This window comes from Varanus komodoensis, unplaced genomic scaffold (genome assembly GCF_004798865.1).
Source record: "Varanus komodoensis strain SLA01 unplaced genomic scaffold, ASM479886v1 scaffold30, whole genome shotgun sequence".
In the NCBI taxonomy this organism is placed as follows: domain Eukaryota; kingdom Metazoa; phylum Chordata; class Lepidosauria; order Squamata; family Varanidae; genus Varanus; species Varanus komodoensis.
In genome coordinates, this window is record NW_025335762.1 from 9,680,597 (window position 1) to 9,693,839 (window position 13,243).

The 13,243-nt window shown below is 45.0% G+C and overlaps 1 protein-coding gene across 5 annotated transcripts in view; it reads left to right on the forward strand.

Moving 5' to 3' along the window:
• Positions 1-11,820, forward strand: part of OGDH (oxoglutarate dehydrogenase) — a 54,219-nt gene extending 42,399 nt beyond the window's left edge. For all 5 annotated transcript variants that reach the window (XM_044437703.1, XM_044437705.1, XM_044437701.1 and 2 more), the window contains 12 exons: positions 621-773; positions 2,309-2,411; positions 2,816-2,944; positions 3,681-3,831; positions 4,333-4,460; positions 4,565-4,743; positions 5,130-5,201; positions 5,521-5,643; positions 6,497-6,569; positions 8,057-8,220; positions 9,161-9,315; positions 9,667-11,820. In XM_044437703.1, coding sequence (XP_044293638.1) covers positions 621-773; positions 2,309-2,411; positions 2,816-2,944; positions 3,681-3,831; positions 4,333-4,460; positions 4,565-4,743; positions 5,130-5,201; positions 5,521-5,643; positions 6,497-6,569; positions 8,057-8,220; positions 9,161-9,315; positions 9,667-9,787 — 1,551 coding nt within the window. In that variant the 3' untranslated portion in view covers positions 9,788-11,820. The remainder of the gene's footprint in view (positions 1-620; positions 774-2,308; positions 2,412-2,815; positions 2,945-3,680; positions 3,832-4,332; positions 4,461-4,564; positions 4,744-5,129; positions 5,202-5,520; positions 5,644-6,496; positions 6,570-8,056; positions 8,221-9,160; positions 9,316-9,666) is intronic.
• Positions 11,821-13,243: the final 1,423 nt, after the last annotated feature.

Here is a 13,243-nt window from a genome sequence, read left to right on the forward strand (position 1 = left end):
GAAATTATTTATGAAGTTCTTCTGCCAGCATATGAAATCAATAAAGGCAACAATAAGGACAAAGATCTCCAAAGCCAACCTGAATGACATGAAGGGGCAAGACACAGGCTGGTTGGAAGGAGTTCCAGAGTGTGGAGGCCACGGCTGAATAGCACCCTCTCTAGTGCACTAAGCCAGGGTTAATGTCCCACAGGGAAGGAGGAGGAGGAGGTTGCTGAGAATAAGGTGGAGTTGCATTTGAAAAGAGCAGAAAGTGCCTCCACCTAATTTTTCATCATCGCCCCCGAGGCCATAGCCTGCTCACTCAGCAGGATCTCTTGATCCTCTTTAGAGCATTTGCACGGAGAATGTCAGAGTTGCCAGGGAGAGGAGGGAAGAAAAAACAATATCTGCCTCCCCTTTCAGGAATTGGCCTCTGAATCAAGATCATTTTGTTTCTGGGAAAACTTCCCAGTGAAAATGGTTTTTTGCTAATATGAGGTAACCATTAGTCCCCCTGAACTTCTATCCATCAGTTATTTCCAGCTAATTAATAAGCTTGGGAAACTATTTTTTCTTTGGAAGATGGAAAAATATAGACCGACTTAGTGAGGTGTGTGTTCTTCTTTCAAATATGCCAGGTATCCTACAGGAGAAATGGACACAATGAGATGGACGAGCCAATGTTCACTCAGCCATTGATGTACAAGCAAATCCGGAAGCAAAAGCCTGTGCTGCAGAAATATGCCGAGACACTAATTTCACAAGGAGTGGTAAACCAGTCTGAATATGAGGTACGTTTACCTTTGGCAATCTAAGGGCAGTGATCTTAGCAATGTCTTCTCCACTTTTCCTCACACACGCACGCACTTTATAATGACTGAGTGGGGAGGAGCATCAAAGCTAAAATTGCATATGCAGTTATACAAAGGAAGCAGTCTGTCTGTACAATATGGCAAGGTTATCACTGCTTCAGGTGGGCTACAGGATGTAGCAGAACTATTCAGTATGTGAACTGGAGCGGAAAGAAGGAAGGTTATAAATGAAACAGAAAGAGGATGTTGAAAAAGTAATTGGGGAAAATGAACCTCTAAACAAAATATCAAAGATGCATAAAAATAGCATGTGCCTATACTAATAACATAGTAGTCTTAAAAATAGAAGTCCTGACCCAGTGGTGCTGTCACTTCATGGCCTGGGAGTTCTTTCCTACTAGAGTCAAGTCAAGTAGAGCAACTAAATCTTAATTCATATTTATATTGTGCAGCTCATAATCACCTTACAAAACTTGTAGGGAGATCAGTCTCATTGTTCCATGGCTGAAAAAATCATGTGAGGTGATGTAAATGAAGATGTGTTACAATTGTGATCCTATCAAACAGTTATCTAGTAGTTTTCTTCTATCTGCAGACTAAGAACATGAGTTGGCTTGTGCAGGAGGGAAAGTCCCCTGAACACTGCCTCCTGTGTTGCATGTAGAGGAGCTGTTAATCCTTCCTTCATATATAGAAAGAGTTTTTGGGAGGGAATTAAGGATCAGAGGAATGTACCAAATCATGGCATGCATCCTCCAACCACCACTTCATAACTCCTTCTAGGACTGTTTAAGGCGGGCATAAAGAATCTCTGGGCCACACGCAGCCCACCAGGCCTCTCATTCCAGCCTTTCAGGCTGTTCCCCTGCCCCATTCCATTATTAGCCCAGTTCTACAGCCACTATGGAAGCCAATTAGGCTGCTGAAGCAAGATAGAGCAACCAGAAGGTCTAAGCATATGCTACGTACATGTGACACATCAGAAAATGTGCATATGACTGAGGACACAAGTCCTGTGCCTATATTCTACCCTTCTGCTGCCAGCTTCTATGTACAATGTACATACAGAGCCTTCAGTTTTCCTCTTCAGGGTCTCTTTGCCCTAAACACACACACACTCAATCTATCTCACTATTTCTGCTTCCATGGTATCTAGGTACAGACCTGCCTTTGTTTTATTTTGTTTTTCTCTAGATTGTCCCCTCCCTCCCCACTCCTGCTTTCTGGTTAGCACATGTTAGGAATGTGAAGATCAGACCACAATCCAGCACTCAGTGGACTTCCTTCCTGTGCTCAGCCCTGGGCAGGAAGTGAGCCAAGTAGAGATCAAGTCCTTGAAGATTCAGAGGCTAGCAGTTAACGCTGGCTCAGAAAACAGTTTTTTCCCCAAGATCCCTGTTGCGCCAAGCCCTGTTGCTAAATTGTGGCGTTATGGTATTCTTTGCATAGGCTGCAAAAAATAATGGACTACTCCTTGGATACTGTTGACCCAAAATTATGTTTATGCATTTCAGGAGGAAATTTCCAAGTATGATAAAATCTGTGAAGAGGCCCACGCCAGGTCCAAGGATGAAAAAATCCTTCACATCAAGCATTGGCTAGATTCTCCATGGCCGGGTAGGTTATTGGCTGCTTCCTAATGGCCTCAGTGAAGCACTAATTCTTCTTTCAATAGATTATGCTTGCAGTTCCTGGCACTAAAAAGAGAGATACTTGCCCAGTACTTCTGGTACTGAAAGTCCCTTACAAGGGACCAAATGCAGTAAGCGTTACACATTTGATAAACAACTGCACTTTCATTGAAGAGAAGGGCATTTGCTAAACAAGTTTTGTCCTTGCTGCAGATGCTCTGGAAAGGAATATCCTGTTCAGCGGTTTAGCTCAGAATACTTTATTTGCCAAATGTTTTCTTCTCAAAGGGAAATCGGCAGTGAACTTTTTTAGATACTATTCCAGCACTGAAAGCTTGCTCCTAGGAATGTCTGTATCAGCCTTGAATGTGCATTTCTTTATTTCCCCAGGTTTCTTCACTCTGGATGGCCAACCCAGGAGCATGACCTGCCCTTCCACGGGTCTGAATGAGGAAGATTTGGTCCATATCGGAAAGGTGGCCAGCTCAGTGCCTGTCGAAAACTTCACTATTCACGGTGGTACGATTTTCTAAACCTACTTTAAGGATGAGCAATTCTCACAACAACCATGAGGTGCGCCATGTATGGTAGACTTTTTAGACTGCAAGAGGAACTAGGGGAGCAGGCACTGGAAACAACTTGGGGAGAACAGCCTGCTAGTGAAGTAGGTATTGGCTGTTCCGCTGTGCCAGTGATCTTGTACTGAGGCGCTCACATGTAGTCCAAGGACTGTCGGGAGCAGCCAAGGGAAATCCTCGAGAGTCATAGTGTGACACTAGTGCTCTTGCACATCCCATTGTGAACACAGGTCACAGTGGGTTAAGGAATTGTGATATCCTTGAAGTTCCTTCTGGACAGAGGTTCAGCAAGTGTTTCTAACTGGAACGTTAAGCAATTTGTGTTCTCTGCTGATTCTTCTAGTTTTCATGGATATGTAGGCATTCCTTATGTCATATGACTCACTGCACTTTGCCTTGACCTAATATCCCAGTCCATTTTGTTAGCAAATTAAGGTAGAAAGAGATCTTCCAACTGATCTTCTTCAGCTTTGACATTCCTACACTCTTTCTTTACTCCACCTTGATCTTTAACATTCTTTACTACTTTACCATACACTCACTAAAACAGCAATATTTCGAGACATCTTAAGGGCCAAGTCTGAACATGAGTGTAAACAATGTTGTCCCAGGTATATAGTTTGGAAACAGCCACTGTAGTTTCTTCAAGGCAGGCTAAAAACACTTTATCTCTGCAGGTTTAAGCAGGATTCTGAAAACACGTGGAGAGATGGTTACTAACAGGACTGTAGACTGGGCCTTAGCAGAGTACATGGCATTTGGCTCTCTCCTTAAAGAAGGAATCCACATTCGACTGAGTGGACAGGATGTTGAGAGAGGAACATTCAGGTAAAGTATTCCCTTGGCTGTATCTGACCAGCTTTTCCTTAACAGACTCTGAGAATTCATGTAAATCCATAACCTAGAATGTAATCCATAAAGTTGGGCGTGAAAAGTACTGATGTTTGTAGTGCTAGGACCACAGTAATTAAAAAAAGTGTTTATTCTTATGAACAAAATCTGTACAGACCAGTCTAAATCTATTAGAATCATAAGGCAACGTACTTAAATCCACTAATCGCAGCGGGTGTTTAGGTGGCCCTAAATGCATAGCATTGGGTCCCATTTCTGGCATATGGCAATTGCCCCCTTGTGCCTAGGCAACGCAGCTACTGTCAACCGGAAGAAAATGAGTTGCCTACCGTATGCCATACGTTACTGACATAAATATGTGTGGGCAAATGGGTTTTTTGAAATTTCCTGACTGCAATCTCCTTTGCAAGCTTGCTGTAACTAATTAAATTGTTCACCACTTGGGCAACATTTCCATTGACTGTCATTGCGCTCCAGCCACCGGCACCATGTCTTGCACGATCAGAACGTTGATAAGAGGACTTGTATTCCCATGAATCATCTGTGGCCCAACCAAGCCCCATATACAGTCTGCAACAGCTCTCTCTCGGAATACGGAGTCCTGGGTATGTACCTCTCACCGCTTCCTACAGGAATCAAGGGGAGGCTGTTCTAATACCGTCTCCAGTTGCTCCAAAGAAGCACACGTTTCTCATTTGTGTCATTGCAGGATTTGAGCTGGGCTTCGCTATGGCCAGCCCCAATGCCCTAGTGCTGTGGGAGGCGCAGTTTGGCGACTTCCACAATACAGCCCAGTGTATCATCGACCAGTTCATTTGCTCTGGACAGGCCAAGTGGGTGAGACAAAATGGCATTGTGCTTCTACTTCCCCATGGGATGGAGGGCATGGTAAGGAGGCACTTTGCTCATCAACAGCCTTTTGTCTTTGCCTTGCCTTTATATTTTGGATAGGCTCGTACTAAGCGTTTCCCCTGATGAAAGATGCGTCTCTGAGATAGAACCTCACCAGGCTGCAACAGGCTATAGTCCAGTTTAGCAGACTTGCCACCAGTTCAAGTCTGTCTATGGCTCATGGATATAAGGTCTTCTGGACTCTGTGGCAAGTTCTGAACCAGACAAAACAGGAAAATATGGCTACCTTTACATATTTCTGTCAGATGGTTGAATTTGGACTCGGCTCTCAGAGTAATAATATAATCGTGGAATTATAAAATGAATGCAGTTTTTGTTTAAAATACCCAAGGGAAAGTTTTAATCCGGCTCATTGTTCACAGGGCCCTGAGCATTCTTCCGCCAGACCAGAGCGATTCCTGCAAATGTGCAATGACGATCCAGATGTCTTCCCGGTGCGTTGTATCCCTTAGAACACGCTTTCTCATCCTTTCTTTCATTCCACTTATGCACATGTGCATGTCAATCCTATTTTTTGCAGTTTTGAGAAATGGTTTCTCTACAGCTTATCAGTCAATAGTGCATGGAATGGCTGCTCAATCCTGGGAAGTGAGGCCCTGTCCCAGAATTTTCAGTGAATCTTGATGATAAAATACACTACTTTGACAATGAAGGTCTTACTGGATCCTTCACTAGCAGCTGAAGAAAGGTGTGGTACAAGAACATGCAACTCTTTCCAGCCACTTCTGAATGTTCGTTGTCATTCTCCTGCAGAAACTAGATGACTTTGAGGTGCGCCACCTGTATGACTGCAATTGGATTGTAGTGAACTGCTCCACACCTGCAAACTTCTTCCACGTTGTACGGAGACAGATACTTCTCCCCTTTCGGAAGCCGGTCAGTATGAAGAATTATTTTACTAGCACAGAAATGGATGTAGACTTTCTCTCCCTCACTATAATCACACACGCCCCAGAGTCAAGTAGCCCTTGGTTCCCCAGTCAATGGCAAAAGCCAGAGCATGTATCTGTAGGAATTTATTTTCATTTATGACTGCATAGAGGAAGCAGCGGAAGCAACCTGAATGTCAGTTTGACTGCCAGGATGTTCTACTGATCTTTCTGTGCAGACAAAACACTTGGTTTGCAGGTAACAGCCCATTTTGTTGAGTAGGATGGCACAAACTCTTTAAACTGAATCAAAAGAAAGTTTATCAGATAGAAACCTCATACTTGCATAGTAGAATAATGCAAGAAGATTAAATAGCAATCTTAGAAATGTGCCTAAGTTCGTTCAGTTGTACCAAGCAGTGCTGATGACTTCCAGATGTCAAAAGTTACCCATTCCAATCTTAACCATCTAATCTTAACCCAGTCTTCCATCAGTAATCTCTCAATGTAGAGTTTGGTGTTTGGAGTTTGGTTGCTGTTCCTATGTTACACAGAGTGTCCGCATTCTACGCATGTATGCTGGGATCCCCATTTCCAGCTAATTGATTGGTTGGATGTCTATCCTGCCCCCTTAGCCACTGTTGAGAGTGTCAGAGAAGCCAAAGCAAGGCCACCAAGAAGCCAGGCTCCCTCATTAGCCTAGTTGTCCAGCAGAATCCCCCCACTGGAAAACACTGTGTATTCTAAATTTCTGCATACATGGTGAATTATTATGCTTATGTCATAATTTTAAGTGCTTATTCAGGAAACATTTCCATCCCAGTATTGTCACTAACTCTGCAATCCTTTCCCTTTTTTAGCTGATAATCTTCACTCCAAAGTCACTGTTGCGTCACCCTGAAGCTCGATCCAGCTTTGATGAGATGTTGCCAGGTACAGGGAGCATGCGGGGGGGGGGACTTATTTTGTATTCCATGTCAGCTAGTCAGGTGACATGATGGCCTAGCACTGGGACAGCTGTGCCCCATAGTAAAACCTGAGCTATTTCCCGTGTTGTTGGCAAAACAGGAAGGTTGCTGGGAAGCTGTTAACATTTAGCTGAGATAACAAGCAGCTTGTGTTTCAATTTTTTTTACTGTGATTCCCATAGCCAGCATAGCCAAAGGTAAGGAAGGATGAAAGTGTTGAGCCAAAACATCTGAAGGGCCACAAGTCATCCACCCCTTTACCTGTTCCACTTGTCACTATATAAGAAACTCCACCCTGGTTTCTGTCGTAGCTTGCTAGGAAGGCCTAGGAGAAATTCCCAATCAACACTTCAGGTGTTATCAGTGCCCCATGACATGCTTCTTCGATTCACTTGGATTTTATGTTCTAGAGGTGCTGAGACTCATCAGCTGGGGGAAGGGGTTCATCACTCATTCTTAGAATTGGCCAGTGGCAAATAGCTATCCCTTTCCAGACAAAGTATAGTCTTCCTCGTGGTCTCTGTGCATCACACATACATGGGCTTTGCCACACAGCATATGGCCTGGATTGGAGAAAACTTCCACAGCTCAGCATCACAGAGTCGGTGCAAGCCCTGCCCCTTTCAGGGGTCTGGATAAAAGTGGGGGCTCCTGCTGAGCTATGGAAGTTTTCCAGGCCTTGCGCTGCATGGCAAAGCCCATGTGTGTTTGAATGCACAGACGACCACAAAGAACAACTACACTTTCAGGTAAGGAACCTGCCTTTTCGCAAAACTAGGAATACAGTACAGCCACCTTGTCTGTTCTGCCTTCTTTCCTAGAGGGCACTGTGACCCTTAAAGAGAGGGCAGTACTTTGTTTCTGAGTCTTACGTATGTGTAAGCAGATGTCCTTATCATTAAATGATGCCTGCAAAGGTAGTTGTTGGAACCACTTTTGGGTCCTTGTTCCTCCTCTGAGAGGCAGTTTTCTTGAAGGGACAGTGATATGCATCTTACTTGGAGGAAGAATCGGTTTTCTATGGCTGCTTGTACCTGATTCAGGAATGTTGATGGCTGCTGGCATTTGGCCTAAGCAGCCCAGGTTCGGTTTGGGAAGCTGGGAACCAGAGTTCGCCAAAGCATTAGCTGCAGAGCTGTTGTCATAATGGTGGTTCTAAAAGCTCAGTTATGTAAATAATAATGACATCAAAGAACAATTTGGTTTACTTCCACCAAAATTGTTAGTGCATTAATGTTAACTGTGGCCTGTCATTATACCAAAGCATCACCATTTGAAGCAACTGCCTCTCATTTCTTGGGTTTCCCCCAGCCTCCGCTCCCCTCCCATTCTTCCGGCTTCACTGTGTTGAATTTTTGTTTGTAAGCTCCTCGGGACAGAGACAGCTTTGGACTGTATGAAGCGCCATGCACCGTGATGATGCCATGTGACTAATAAATAACCTTGTTGCAGGCACACATTTCCAGCGTGTCATCCCAGAAAGTGGCCAGGCTGCACAGAATCCAGGGGGGGTCAAGCGGATTCTTTTCTGCACTGGCAAAGTCTATTATGAACTCATTCGAGAGCGCAAGGCCCGGGAGATGGAAGCAGATGTGGCCATCACAAGGGTGGAGCAGGTGAGGCACGTGTGGGAAATATGCTTCTGTGGCTTGGAAGTTGACTCTAAGCAGACCACTGCCATGGAGCATTTCAGATCCCAGCCTTAAGCGTAAAGGAATCTTAGGGAAGGAATCTGCTATATTTCAAATGGATGTTCCAAGCACCCTTCTCCAAATAATCCTTCCAAATATTGCTTTGGATAGAGTCCAATCACGCTTGGAAGGTTCATTCTAGAACCGCAGCTGAGCTTTGTGGGCCACAGCTCTGAAACGGAGCCATTGCTTATGCAGGGTAGCATATGATAAACAGCTGACGTTCGTCTCTGTCTTAATGATGGCAGTTATTGGCAAAGTACTTGAGGATTCAAGTTGGTGAGCATCTTGCATCAGCCCTTGTGAGTTTGTTGCCTGCCCACCTGGTGTATGAGCAAGGGTAATTTTTTTAACTAATCTTCCTTCACTTGCAGAGGAAAGGGATTTATGCCAGTGTTATTTCTGCAAATCCCCCTTGACCTGGAAAGGCACCTCAGATTTCAAAGACCATAAAATTGCTGGGATTGAAAATAAAAAATCTTACTAGCTCTGTAAGCTTCTTCTTTGGATAAAATACTGAAGCCCCACTCCTTTTACCCCATGGAACTTACAAACCAAATCACTGTCTGCGATGTGTATATATACAATTTGTGTATAATATTGACCAGTCATAAACCTTCTGAATTAGAGGCTTTTATATATTATATTTTTATTCTACCTATTTCTCCTGCAAGGAACCCAAAACATCTTACATAATTCGCCCCCCGCTACCTTTTATCCTCACAGCAACCCTGTGAAGTTGATTGTGCTGAGATCAGCAACCAGCCCTAAGCCACCCAGTAAGGACTGGAGCTCAGATCTCTCGCATCCCTGCCCAACACTCACCACTGTACCACAATGGAGCTCTCTTCTCTCTTGCTTGCAGCTGTCGCCATTCCCCTTCGACCTCCTGCTGAAGGAATTCCAGAAGTACCCAAATGCAGACCTTGTTTGGTGTCAGGAAGAACACAAAAACCAAGGCTATTACGATTACGTGAAGCCGAGACTCCGCACAACCATTGACCGTGCAAAGCCTGTTTGGTGAGTGCCCTCTTTACATGCTTGGGTGAGTGTGGGGAGGTCACGTTTTATACGCAGTGGGGAGGACATTATAGATGCTGGAACACTGTGCATTAGCTAGGCTTAATAATCGATCACTGTGGGATGGAGGTATTCTGCAAGTGAGGGGGCTTCACGTGGTTCCTGCTTGCATAGCAGAGCCCCTGCCGTGTGGGTGCAGGCTAGGCGAAGAGAGCGAAGGAGGTGCAAGACCAGCTCAGTCCAACTGCAGAGGAAACAAAAGCCCAGGCATCACCTGGGCGATAAACCCAGACAAGGAGGATCATGAAGCTGTGGGTGAACATCCGGTCTCCCCTGCTTTGTTTCCTTTAGGTATGCTGGACGTGAACCTGCTGCTGCACCTGCAACAGGCAACAAAAAGAACCACCTGACTGAACTGCAGCGCTTCTTGGACACTGCCTTCAACCTCGACTCTTTCAAGGGCTTGTCCTAGATGCTCTTGGGACTGGTTCTGCAGCACACTCTGTGTATTTCTGTCTGTCTGCTCATTTCCTTTCTATGTCCTTAACTATAGACCCTGTAAACTAACTTAAGGTGTTTATTATTAACCTCTTGTTTGCCGTTGAGGAAATGCCTCTTCCATAACCTTGTCCAGAACACGTGCGTGAAGTTCTCTGTACGCTGCAGCTCAAACCTCTGGAACAGTTTCGTGTCACTCCAGCACAAACTCATGTCCTTTATGAAGAACCATAGGATTAGTCAGCTCCATTGCTCCAAACCTGAGGGCTTTGGATCAACTGCCTTCCAATGAGTCTCCGTGTTGGAGACTTACGATGACTCCACATAATGCACAAATCATTGTTCCTAACACAAAAGTTACTGGGGAAAAAGTCACTGCATTTGGATCCCAAACACAAACGTGCCTCCCTGAAGGGACAAGAGGTCTGATTTTCAATTCACTCCACTTGTCACCTTATTCGATCCTTGTTTGATCTAACTTTGTCAGTTGTGTCATGAGGGTCCCCCTTCCTTAAGCACTGAAGATTCTGAGCTAACACATCAAATCACTGTGGCTGTTTCCTGTGGTTTAGCAACCTAGCGTTGTCCATACCGAACACACAGATACCCCTAGTTCAGTCTTCTGCAGAAGGTTTTCTTCCTCGAATTAAGGTGTAATTTCCCTGCCAGGCACTGTTCTAGCTTCTTATTTTATAAAGCTGCAGCCTTTAATAATATTACATCACATCATGCATAGGAATCTGTTATTTAGTGGAACCCAAGTTCTGTCTTACAAAGTCACCATAGCCATACCTGTGCGGACCTTCAGGGTTTACTTCATTTCAGGCTGTGATTCTGTACTTTAAGAAAACTATACTAGGATATTTGGAAATTCACTGGGTTCTCAGAAACTAATCTCACTAATGAGAAAAGCTTATGTAGATGCTTAGATCTTTACAAAAGTGCATCCTTGCTCTTACTGTAATCCTAGTTCAGGAGCATTTCAGACACTCTGTTCCATTGCTTGAGCAGAAGGGTAACTTTCCTTTCAGTATATGGTCAGGTTGCACTTTCTTTTCTGAGTTTCAGGTAAATCTTTTCTAGTTTTTTTTTCCAAAATGTTCTTCCATAATGATGATTTCCCAGTGCTTAGTTCGAATTTAATAATGTTTTCAAGTGCTACTTAAGCTTATGGAATCAGCAAATGAAATAAGTTTTTTTAAGGCTCCAAGTCTATTCTTTGCCCATATTAAACTTTTGAAGAGTGCTGGATCATACCTTCCCAGAATTACTGATATCTAGCCTGCAAGAAACATTTTGGTGTCAGGGTTTCTGACAATCCACATGGCTTTCTGTCCACAGAGATACTTGTACCACTAAGCTCAAGCATGGATGTCAACATCCAGTGTTCTTCGTTGCTGGACGGACGTGTTGCTTGACCTGTGTTCTCTTTGCACTGTGGACTTACACCAGAAGCAGAGGTTAAGACTGCATGCACTTTTGATAGGAGGAATGGCTTCCACCTACTTCTTGTTGAGCAATTTTGTAATTCAGGAGAAAACAAAGCACAGCCCAAATAGCAGGGACACTGGTGAAATCAATTCTATTTGATCTCTTTAAGCAGAAAGGCTTTGAGGCAGTTCCAGACATCCTTTCTTTGAGCCTCTCCACCTGTCATCTTCTGCCTTTCAGGGGCTTCTCAGGAGCTGAGCACATGCTGTGCTGCCAGAACAAGGCCCCCCTCAGCAGTTAGCCTCCTAACATGAGAGTTGAAAGTTTATTCCAGGCGAACCCGCGAGTTTCTGCTTCCTTACTTGCGCGCACAAAGAAACATCCTGATCGACCATCGCAGTGCTGACGTCCCTCGTCTCCCACCTGAAGCCGCAGCCTCAAGAGCAACCAGAGCAACCTTTGTGCCAGGAACTGATGCTATTACTTGGCTCCTTTTACCCATTGCAGGTAACCGGCTGCTGCTTCCAATCAGAGTCATTATGCAACGGTCTGCCAGTAATAAAGTGTACCTCAGTGCTTTGGCTGTTTCTCTGCCTCCACGCAGTCAGCACAGTGGCAATGGCAGGATTGGCGTGAATGATCGAGGGGCAGAGCTGTGAACTTCACAGTGCCCGCCTTGGACTCGGCACCCAGGACAGGTGAGGTCACACCTCTACCTTAGCCTGGCTACGTTTTCTGTGTCAGCCTCCTGAGATTCGGAATGTGGTCCGTATGTGCTGCCACGTCATGGTGGAGCCTCCTATTCCCACCCCGCGTTTGAACTTTGTGGCCGGCCTCAGTGGGAGCTGTCCGGCTTGGTGTCCACCTGGCTGACCTCTGGGCAGTTTTGAGAGAAATACAGCTTTGTCTGTCCTTGCCGTTCTTCCCTGTGTGCTGCCAGCCACACCATCTGCCGAATAAAGCCTTTTGGACAAGGCGTGGGTGTCTGCGCTGTTTCACTAGTGGGAACAGCACAGTCCAAAGCGACTCACGCTGCTAGACGGGCAGGCTGTGGCTTTATGGTTACTTATGGGACTACAGCGTTTGCCCTTTAACTTTGCAGAAGAAAACCCTGCTGTCAAAGCTAAGGGCTGGTGGGAGAGGAAGATCACGTGTTCTGGGCTAGTGCTGCCCTGGAGCGCTCTTCAGACTTATGGCCTAATTTATTTATTTTCGTTTTGAAGTAAAAATCAGACTGAGATGTGGTCTGGCTTAAACAATAAAGCCTGATCTCTTCTGGCCAAAATGCGTCCAGCTTGCTGAGTCGTCTGCAGATTCATTCTTTCACCTAAGGTGCCCCCCTTTTGAGGGCAGGTGAAATACAAACTGGTCAGGGCCGATTCAATCTGCAACCTTGTACATTATTGTGAAAATGCTTTATAGAATGCCTTGAGTACTGGCAGGCCAAATCCTTGTCTTTGCTTGCCGGAGGTAATTGTTGCTGCTCCCTTACAATGAGTCCACTTTGCCTCAGATTGGAAACCAGCACTCACCAAAGCAAGACCTCTCACTCAAAGCACCAATGCAGGGATAGGGCACCTGTGCCCCTCCTTAGCCTGCGTAGCCCATGGTAAGGGAAGATGGGAGTTGGCATCTCCCAGCATCAGAAGGGCAACATGCTCCCATTGTTGCTGCAGTATAATTTTTAAGTGACTCTGGCTACTTGTTGGTTCAAAATTGGGAAAGGAGCATGGCAAGGCTGTATACTGTCACCCTGCCTGTTTAACTTATATGCAGAGCACATCATGCAAAAGGCCAGGCTAGATGAATCACAAGTCGGAATTAAGATTGTCAGGAGAAATATCAACAACCTCAGATATGCAGATGATACCACTCTACTGGCAGAAAGTGAAGAGGAACTAAAGAGCCTCTTGATGCGGGTGAAGGAGGAGAGCGCAAAACTTGGCTTGAAACTCAACATTAAGAAAACTAAGATCATGGCATCCAGTCCTCTCACTTC